The following is a 10924-nucleotide window of genomic DNA, read 5'->3' as shown; positions in this document are numbered from 1 at the left end:
GTCATGCTTGAAATGTACAGGAGATGGGGATTGATGATGATTGAAGAGTCGGGCTACGTCGTTAAGAATTAATATTCCCTATGACTTTTTATGAAATTATGACCATGAGCGACGAATCACTAGCGACCGATGATGCAATCGAGAGGAAGCTTAGAGGACAAGTTTGGTCATCGTGTAGTGATGGTCAACTCGTGTGACTTATCCTAAGATCATATTCCGATTGGGTGACCACGTGAGGGAATGACATGTACTATTGTGTGCACGTAGATTCCAAGTATCAGCATGATTGGACACTTTCGCTATTAGGCTTCATTGGCCTTTTTCCATGGGTTAAGATTTGTGGAGGCCGACGGATCATTTCCATGAGTTGCTCATGCCTTTACATACGTGGCTTCTTTTAAGTCACGTAGAAGGGTAAGTTGGCAACACTATTATTTTTCATATAATTAGATAACTCACATATAAATTGGCACAAAAATAAATTATTTTATTTATACAAAGCATAAGTGACGATGATGAAACTCAAACTCAGGACTTTATGACAATCTAGTACCACTTAGAAATTGAAGTGAAATCATTATTCTAAGAATGTTGTTACAAAGCAATCAACAGTCGTAGTGAGATTTATGTTGCTGCTAATCTAGTCTTGCATTCAAGCTTGAACAAAATATCCTGCAATTGATCTTAGCCTTGTACATGAAAAAGTTGCCGGAATATATTTAGAGGTTTCACTGAAACAAGTATAGAATCCATGGAGAAGTGGAAGCTGGACAAAAATGTCTCAATCATGTTGATTGTGCCAAAACCAAACATGTTCCATTCTATCTGGTTCAGGAGAGATGGATTCAACTTTAATAATTGCATCAGATTCATGAGTCACCATCCTGCTTTGTCAGCACAAAACAAGAATACCAATGTGACCAAGCAAAGGGAAGGAAAGAAGAGTATAGTAGCTCTGAGTGCTACAAGTTTCCATTGATTTCCTTGCAACAATCCACAGTAAAATGATGATTACACATACGCAATCATCAGGCTGAAAGAATGTAAAGAATGATCAGAGTCTGCTAAACTATCAGCTACTTGAAAGGATGAGAGAGTTCATCCCCAACATCATGTACACTGAATATTGCCAAGGAAGAAGAATTCTAAGATGCTGCGATAGTGCTGCTGCTGCTCCTCCTCCTGCCGGAATCGGAGAGCCGCTTCACCAATCTCTCAAGTGCTTCCTTCATCCATGGATGCTGGCATCCCTCTTTGGCTTCGGCCACCGTCACCTGATCGATCGCATCGGTGTAAGAGATCGAAACAATACTGAATTGAATCTAAAGAATCCGAAGATGAAGAATGAAGATGCAGCGGTTGGTTTACCCATTTGCGGTGTCTCACATGCATCTCAGGCCAATCTCCCAGTTCCTCGGTAACATTCAGAGGGAACATGATGCCCTCATAGTATGCATCGTACGTTCTGCTCTTGTACCTCCATCTCCCAAGCTTACGCTGCAAGGATGACATGAGAAACTAATCAGCGATTAATGCTGCTGCAATGATTTCGATCGGAAGCGAACAGGGATCCAGAGGTGACCTCGACGTTCCCTTGCACGCCAGCTTCCTCCAATGCCTCCCGCGAGGCTGCTTCTTTTATGGTCTCGTCCGTCTCCCAACCACCCTGCGAAGGCAACAGGAACCATCCATATTACACCCTTTTGTCCCTTAACGACCGAGAAAAGGAATACCGATCTATCGCTGGCACGGGAAGAAAAGGGCAGATTCCGCAAACCTTCGGGAACAGCAACCCATTGCCTTTGGGCGAGCTGATGACGAGGACCTCCATCGACTTGTCGAGGCCTTCACCGCGGGGGCTAAACTTGTAAGGAATGCACCTGCACGCACGAAAAGAAACCGTTCTGCATCAGATAAGCCCGCGACTCCTCCGTCCGATCCCGGAGCGAGAGGACGAGACCCACATACCCGACGACGAGGCGACCCCCGCTCTTGGTGTAGCGCTGCAACTGCCTGCCCTGTCGCGACACCAACGACACCATCGTCTTCTTCTCCCTCCTCCTCCTGCCGCGCCTCCTCCAAAGAAAGAGAGATGAGTTGGATCGAATGTACCAAACGAGAGAACCTGAAGGGCAAGGGAAAGGAAGGGACAGTTTGGTTCGGGGGACGAGTACAGAGAGGGGTGCGGGGAGAGGGGCTATAAATAGGAGACGGAGAAGGAGAAGGGGGACACTTGGGGAAAGGCAATGGCCGTGGAGCGCGTGGGAGGAGGCGGTGACTCCATCTTGATGGGGGCAAAGGCGTCGCTTCCGGGTATTATCTGTCGCGCTTCTCGATCGCTTGCCTCGGCTTCGATCGGACCACTCGACATGGCTTCGTCAGCTACCGTGGCGGCACGTGAGTTGGATAATGTCGGGTCGACGAATCGGTCCGTCCGATCTCTTTTGAGGCTAATTTTAAATTATTTTTATAATTCGATTTTTATATATTTTTTTTAAATTATATTATGATTTTTATTTAGAAAAATAAAATATTAAAATCCTTATATAAGATTTAAAAAATAATTTTAATAGGATTAAAAATTAAAAAAAAATTATTGAAATGACGAGATTAAATATTTTAATTTGGTAAGTATAAGGATCTCGATATAACTTTTAAAAATATAGAAATCAAAATACTAAAAATAGTTAATTATATGAGATAATATATAATTAATCTTCTCTTTGCCTAAAACTTATCCAAATTAATCGACTCAAATCAAAATTCATGATTGCTTCGTAATGATTCAAAATATATTTGATGAATCATTATAGAGAAATCATAAAGATAATATCATATCAACCCACAAAACCCTATCGTCTCATAATTCCAACATCAAATTTTCTATATATGATTCTTATACATACGAAAGTAAATCGTTAAAATCTCTATGATCAAACAAATAATTTCACATAATTAAATATATAAAAAAAGAAAAAGATTTTGATGAAACAACGGATTAAATATTTTGATTTTAAGGATCTTAATGTAACTTTTAAAAGTACGATACTAAAAGTAACTAATTATATGAGATGAGATAATATGTAATTAATCTAATTAAATAAGACTCATGTTCACCTTTATGATTTATTTGTCCCTAATGATTCAGAGTATATTTGATGAATTATTACATAGAAATGATGAAGATGATGATGTCATATCAACCCACAACACTCCTAACGCCTCACAATTCCAACATAAACATGCCTTTGATTTGTCGGTGACGTTCACATGATAGTTCATCGATTCCAAATCGAATTGAAACCTATCGGACAATTCGACTCCGATTCTTAACTTTTCGGAAGTGGAATTATGATTTCGGGTTCTTATTTGAACCGACAATGATTGATATTAATCTTTTATACGGTTGACTAGCATCATTATTATATGAACATTATTAATCGATTCTCAACTATCATCTCTCGCGTCCTTCACGAACACTCGAGTCAAGAAATCTATTCGATGGACGCAATTAAGAGTCAGGATTTGAATGTGAAACCGAGTTCCGTTCTGCTCCAATTTAATGAAACATGGACTTGTTCAAGGTCAGCTCCAAATTATTAGTTTTGACTACGTCATATTCAACTTAGCGTTCTGATTTGGTCCAATCCCGCCGACCAATGATAATTGGCACATTATTTCATGCATGATCTAATCTTTCAGTATTTTATGTGTTGTGAAGAGTTGAATCGGCTTTGGAATCATCTCCGCATTGTCTCTTGTGGCTTCCGACCAATGGGACGAAGTCAAACACCGGAAACACACACATATTTCAGATCGAGTCAAACTTGAACGAACCAAATTGTATTCAAATCACGTAGTGGGACAAGTACGTGATTGTTGTAGTATATATAAGAGGTTAAGATAGTGAGATTGTACTATATTTCACTTGAGGAAACGATTGAGATATATTTAATAAGAGAACTCATATATGATCATATTTATAAGAATATTGAATCAAGGCAACAATGAGAAGAAGATGTCATTAGTTTCTCTATCCACATTATTCTTATTTTAACAGGAGAAAAATAGAGAATATTTGAAAATAAGATGAGAGTAACAAACACCATAACGATCATTGCGGCAATTACATGAGAGGAGGACATCACGAATGGTGACATATAAAAAGTAGCACAATTTAAATGGTTTGAGTGATAGGAAAAGATTCCAACGATGAGACTAATTTTAGAGTTTTATTAACAAATAAATAAAGTGAATGCAATAAAACCATGTTCATGTCTTTAACATATCAAGTATAACATTTATCATTTTTTTGGTTCATTATAGCTGTTCTTAGCTCAACTGAATTGTCATAAAGATCATCATTTATTTGAAATTATATGTGGTCAGCTCGATCTTGTGATCCACATCACACCAAGGAAGAAGAATCTTCGACACTTGGGGGCCACTTGGTGTATGATGGATGCTTAACCAAATCATTAAGTCTAATTCTCCTTTTCGCATCCTTCCCGATACAAAATTGGTTTTGCTTGGAAGGAGATGCCATTTACGATAATGGTGGAGGGTGGCAATGGTTGATTTGACATGATGTGACCAGCCCACCTGGTTTGTGGGGTTGGGGTCCTAATCAAAAGTTGACCCGTCGGTGTTTCTTCCAATCCTAAATCGAACCACAAATTTATATCCGATTTGATTTCGATCTATATAATTTTATTATTAATTTGATGATCAAAGGATTTTTTTTATGCTTTTCTGATCTATACTTTTTAACTCATCCGAGTCGAATTTGATTATCAAATTAATTTTTTTTAAAAAAATATTATAAATTTATGGAGATCTATTAAGTAGCAATCCTTTTTTATTATTTGGGAGCATAAAGATCACTAAATAAGATTATTCTCTTAGCAAAGAGTAATCGATAAGGATGAGATTTGATTCTAAAATCTTTCTCAGTCACAGTTTTTATCATGTAAGCTGGCTAAGAAACACAACAAATGCTTTTATCTTTACCAATAGACAACAGAGAAAGTGGAATGCAAAGGCTCACACTTGCACACTCACCAATCGATTCCAAGTTCTCGTCTTCAGTTGTGACGTTCGATACTTAAAATTCTTTTATATATACACACACACATATATATATTAATCAGAGGATTATACGTGGAAGTCACGATTGTGGTGATTGATAATGACTTCCATGAATTCATCTGTGATGATCCTTTGGTTACGTATATTATAATCCCAAGTGGAAGTGGACACCTATGTGACCTCACAATCGCTTGTGTGGATGCGTGTGATACACACTTGCTAAGGTGAGACCATGGCCGAGGTTAAAAGACAAGATTATTGCTTTTATTTTGTCCATAATCATGCGTTCATATAAAAGAAGAATCTTATATATTAAATAGTTCATTTAGTATTTTTGAAGTGAATTCAGATTTCTCGGAGAACAACATGGTTCTAGGTTTTCTTGTGGATTTAAACTAGGTTGGTGGATATCCTTTTCGTTGGTCCTTTGCATTTTAGCTGCTGATGTCTTCACTGACATACATACATACATACATATAGCAAAAGACGCTCATAGATTTCCAACATCTATTGGTGGATAGCCTTTTCATATGGTCCTTTGCGTTTATCTTTCGATATCTGCACTCAGCCGGAATAAAAGGATATAGAATCTATGTCGAGCGGAGTGTTTCGATCTCTCTGTATGTGTGGCTTCTTTTGGAAGTTGGACGCAAGCTCATGCCGCAGTGGAACACGCATCTGATCCTTTTCCTTACTGGATAAGCTCAAAGGACAATTGGCCATTGGTTTCATCAGCTTCGCAGAAATCATCATCATCATCATCATCATCATCATCAGCAGCAGCAGCAGCAGCAGCAACTCCAGCTTTTTTCCATCTACATGGGTTCACGTTTCAGAACAAACATGCAAAAGATCTCTCTTCCCTCTGACCAAAGATCACTAGGAGACTACATCAAGCTTGTGGGAGGCAAGTCAAACTATAAAGAGATTGATAGGCTTAGCTGGACACTTCAGTCGGTAGGAAGAGTTAGTCAAACATACAGATGGTAAACATCACAGCACAGACGGCGGTGCACTATGACAGTCGCTCCGTAGTGCAGCGATGGACGATCCTGCACTGTGGCAACCGAAACACAATGCACGCTGCAACGACTGCTCCATTGTACAATAGTGAATGGCGACGACGACGATGTGCATTGAGTGACGATGGCGTGGGCACAAAGCTACTACGGCGATGGCTAAGACAACGCACAGCAAAGGAAGCTGCGATGCGATGCGGAGCCAACCACAGAGAGAAAAATTACAACATTTTGATTATTTAGCCCTAATTTTGACTAAATCAAAATATCAAATTTGGCCATTTAGATTGCCCTTTTGACAACTATATGATCTTGACTTTGATCAAAATCTAATTTTGACTTTAATTAATATCCTATTTTGACCAAATTTTGACTTCGATCAATGCCCTCTTTTGACCTGTTAAATTATTGACCATCTTGATTTGGTCAAACTTTAATTTTGATTCAGCCCCAATTTTGGTCGATCCTTAATTTTTTTTTATCGAATTTATTTTTGATTACTTTTTAGCTACTTGATTATATTTAGATTTGATCAATCTCGTTTTGATCAAATTAGGAGAAAGTTAAAATTTGATCAATTATTAACTTTGATCAACTTTAGTTTTGATTGATCTAATTAAACTGATGTTTAACTCAATTTTGAACTTTAAGGTTTCATACTGAATTTAAACAAATATAAATTATAAATTTCTGTTATAGTTTTCTCATATGGCATATTAATGATAAATTTTATTGTTTGTGATTCTTAAATTTTAATTATTATTTTTTTGATATTTGTATAGTTATTCATATACATATATTTAAAATTATAAAATAATATTTATTTTTTATATAAAGGTATGATTTATATTTATCATGATTATAATTATCATATAAATTTTTTATTTTATTAATATTTAATAATTATTATGATGATTATTTTATTAGTATTGAATTATTTTTACATAAATTAGATTAAAAAATTAATAAATATTATTTGTGTCATGACCTTAGCTTAATAAACTAAATGACCTATTAATTTCATTTAATTTAAACCATTGATCAAACCTTTATAAGTTAATATTAGCTTTTGTCATGTGAGACTTACCATTTTTCCTATTCAAATGTTTAAGATTCTCGTTAAGGCACAGCATAGTTCAAATCAAACCCTAACATGCACATATTAGGCGTAACTCAATGGTAACTCCACATCATGATGAGTCATCTAACTTCATTCACGGAAAACACTTTCCTACTCGAATCCTCTTATCATACCCTAATACGAAGTCGACTCTAATACCAAATGTCACGACTCGAGTTTAATAAACTAACTGACCCATTAACTTCGTTTAACTTAAATCATTAATCAAAATACTTAAACTGAAATTAACAGTAATACACTCATCAACTTCTATAACTTTTACATAGACATTTTAACTAAACCATTTTCTAGCAAAACATAATTTTACTTTTGATTGGCTGCCATTAAAACTTACTCACATTTTGTCGCTGAGAGCTCCTCGTCCTCATCCCCGTTGGTTTGTTATTATCGACTTTTTTTTTCCTCCATTTTTTTGGGGTGGGGGTTTTACGGAGAAGCCCAAATTTTGTTGCCAATGCAATTTTGTTGATTAGATTGAAAAACTAATTTAATCATTTTCCGATCATCATTCACTGAAAAATGAAACGTAAACTAAATTTTTAAAAGAGATATTTAAAGCAATAACAAACTTTTTATATTCTTGGAAAAATGATATAATTTTCCCAACTGCTCGTGTTAAATTGGACGTGGCAGAAGGATTTCTTATAAAACAGAAAGAACAAAAAAAAAAAAAAAAAACAAGCAAAAATTTTATATCTTTCAACATTCACAACTGTATATCCAATTATTATGATATTTCTCATTTTAAAAAAAAAATACACCACATAAGTTAATAATTCAAGAAAAACTAAAAAACGCTCTTTTAAGTTCCATTTATGATATATCCAATTATATTTGGACTAAAAAACTTTATTGATTAATGGGAAAAACTAAATTGAAATTATTGGAACATGGTTACCATATCAATTGTCCACTAAAGAGACAGAGATTTGCAGGAGGCTGAAAAATCAATCAGGGGTAAGTAACAATAGCAATTTGAACACTCGAGAGAAGTATGAATTGTGTCTGACAACAATTAAAAATCAATTGTGCAATCCTTGTTATGGATTGTATCGCAGGTGATGCAATCCATACCATACCTCTACAAGTCCATAATGTACGTAGAATAGATAGAATGATCTATTATACTGCAGTCAATTCCAATGTGCTATTCTCCTTCCTAACTAGGTCTAGTGACGCGTACTCGGTTGGCCTCTCCCCGATATATGATCTCCGGTATAATAGGAATCACTCACCTTAACGGTTCATCGAAATTGAATGATACATGGTTCAATGAAACTGAATAATACCGAGTCACTTAAACCATGCACAGTTCCTGTCACAAGCCAGCATGCCACCTTACCATGTTGCGTTGCAAAATGCAGCTGCTAATCATGCAACCCCATTAACAACAAATTGGGGTAGTGTGGAATGAAGTGATGTTAACTATGCACACACACCGGAAAACATCATGAATATGTAAATGAAGGTAGTGGCATTTAGCAAGAGCAATGAATTTTCCCTCCCCTTTCTTCCTCGATTTCTTTTTCTCTTACTCTCCTTCTTTAAACACTGCAGATCCAGCAACCATGAGTGTCGGATCATGCAGCTCAAAATGCTATTAAATTACATGTCAAACACGGGAATCTGTGTAAACTAGTTCAATCATTATATAAAGTAACCATGTCGCTTCCATTAGTCCATGCATGAAGATTACCATGTAACAAATACAATCAAGGTGAAAGGGCTCCATTCAGAGCGAAAACGAAAAGCATATTTCGCATTTCTCAACTTCACACCAATGTAGAGAAAATTAGAAGGGCAGACTTGCAGTCATCAGAAACGAACTCCCATCACCCAACTTAGAGCCTTCTACCAGAAAAAATCGGCTCAATCAAAGATTCAAGAAAAAAAAAAGATTGTGCAAATAATTACATATTACAAAAGCTCCCGATTGATACTCAAAGTAGTCAATCAAGAAGGGAATTAATTACATATTACCCGCTATAGTTAATTATGATTAGTATTTTAATTTTTTTATTTTTAAAAATAACTTTAAGATCCATATACTTACGAAAATAAAATATTTTATCCTTATTTTTCTTACGATGTTAACTTCTTTGATAAAAAAAAAATCACATGTGCAAAAAGAACACGAATGAAAATGATAAAAACATATTTTTATTATATTTTAAATTATTAATTTTAAATAAATTTCTCTCGATTTTCTTATTTTCTTCTCTTTCCAACTTACTTGCTTGTCGCTGACCCCCTTGCCCGCCACACCTGCTCACTCGTCGCTCTATGTCGCTCCTGAGCTATGTGTTGATTGATTGGAGTCCTATCGTAACCTTGGGAGACACATTTTGCTTGAATCCTTTCTTTCGCCCATTCACATGCAAGGCTTTGGGTAAGCTATCCCATCGCTCTTAAACACCAAAAAACAAGAAGTGATCGCCTGCAACTTCTCAATTGAAGAGCTTAACGAATAAGTGAGAGCTTGATATATGCCTTTTGATGTTGAATAGGTTGATAAATTGTGCATGTCGACGATGGCAAGTAGGTGCGATAAGTGAGCAAGCATGATGAGTGAGCAATAGTTGAACAAATGCAACGAGCAAACGAGTGAAAAAATGAGCAGATATAATGAACAAGGAACGAGTGACAAATGCAACCAACGAGTAGAAAAGTACGATTGGCTCTTTCTATGTAAAATCCTTAAATTTTATATAAAATTAATAATTTAAAAGGTAATAAAATTATATTTTTATTTTTTACATTCATATTTTTTTTATGTGACTATAATTTTTTCTGTCAACGAAGTTAATGATGTAAAAATAATTACGGTTAAATGGTTAAATACTTCACCTATGTAAGTGTATAGAGACCCGGTGCTACTTTTTGAAGTATAAGAATATTTTTTTGAAGTACAAGAATCGAAATGCTGATTATAGGTATTTTGTAATTACCCAATCGAACACCTACATAGGTATTTTGTAAACACCGTGAAGAAAATAACCTCCAAAGCCACATAACGAGGAGGAAGAAGAACGAATCAGGTTTCATCGACCATTCAAGATCATCCTTACATCCAATTGCGGACCCAGGGAACAAGCATTTCATCTATATTTGAAACAAGATCTAGCGGGATACTTGTATCACCCTGTTTCCCACCCTATCCTGCATCTACCCATCTAGCTTGGGTTTTCCATTGATAATAGGCATAAAAGAAGTAAAAAAGATTCTCCACTTCGGACTCTGTAATGCATGAAGAAAATTCTTAAAATAAATCTTTCAATGGAAGAACCATGCCCACGATCAACCAAGATTCATAGAATTACCGATCCTATGAATCGGACTATTTGCAACCAAGATTCTCCACTGTTTGCTTGTAGATTGTACATAGGCTTAATGAGCTTATATCTATAAGGGAGTAAAACATACATGGTAAATGTGGAGGTGTTGGTTTCAGACTCTGACAGTAAGGGGACAATCTCTATAGTTTTCTATGAAGTCATATGACATATTGGTCTTTCTAAATCTCTTATAATATACATATGTATAAATGGAAGATAATTTCAACATCGGGTGTTTGGTCTAGTGGTATGATTCTCGCTTCGGGTGCGAGAGGTCGCGAGTTCGATTCTCGCAACACCCCTTATGTTCAGATTTTATTTTTGAGAGGGGATAAGTGATC

General features: G+C 36.0%; 1 protein-coding gene and 1 non-coding gene across 2 annotated transcripts; one reads left to right on the top strand and one right to left on the bottom strand.

The window, feature by feature from the left end:
* Window positions 1-939: 939 nt before the first annotated feature.
* On the bottom strand, window positions 940-2276 carry LOC135628141 (nudix hydrolase 17, mitochondrial-like). The gene is made up of 5 exons (XM_065134619.1): window positions 1969-2276; window positions 1778-1880; window positions 1583-1666; window positions 1369-1497; window positions 940-1274 (listed from the first exon to the last, which is right to left on the bottom strand). The coding sequence occupies exons 1-5, from the start codon at window positions 2040-2042 to the stop codon at window positions 1146-1148; spliced, it is 519 nt and encodes a 172-aa protein (XP_064990691.1). The 5' UTR covers window positions 2043-2276; the 3' UTR covers window positions 940-1145.
* Window positions 2277-10813: 8537 nt separating this feature from the next.
* TRNAP-CGG (transfer RNA proline (anticodon CGG)) lies at window positions 10814-10885 on the top strand. The gene has a single exon. It is a non-coding gene; the product is annotated as a tRNA-Pro (tRNA).
* Window positions 10886-10924: the final 39 nt, after the last annotated feature.

This window comes from Musa acuminata, chromosome BXJ3-1 (assembly GCF_036884655.1).
Source record: "Musa acuminata AAA Group cultivar baxijiao chromosome BXJ3-1, Cavendish_Baxijiao_AAA, whole genome shotgun sequence".
Taxonomy (NCBI): domain Eukaryota; kingdom Viridiplantae; phylum Streptophyta; class Magnoliopsida; order Zingiberales; family Musaceae; genus Musa; species Musa acuminata.
This window is presented reverse-complemented; position numbering and strand designations above follow the sequence as displayed.

Bases quoted from the DNA above. Each gene is read 5' to 3' on its own strand.
- LOC135628141 (XM_065134619.1), bottom strand. From the start codon at position 2,042: ATGGTGTCGTTGGTGTCGCGACAGGGCAGGCAGTTGCAGCGCTACACC. The intron at 1,498-1,582 runs GTCACCTCTGGA...TCATCCTTGCAG, and splicing joins GCGTGCAAGGGAACGTCGAG to CGTAAGCTTGGGAGATGGAG. The intron at 1,275-1,368 runs GTAAACCAACCG...GCGATCGATCAG, and splicing joins ATGTGAGACACCGCAAATGG to GTGACGGTGGCCGAAGCCAA.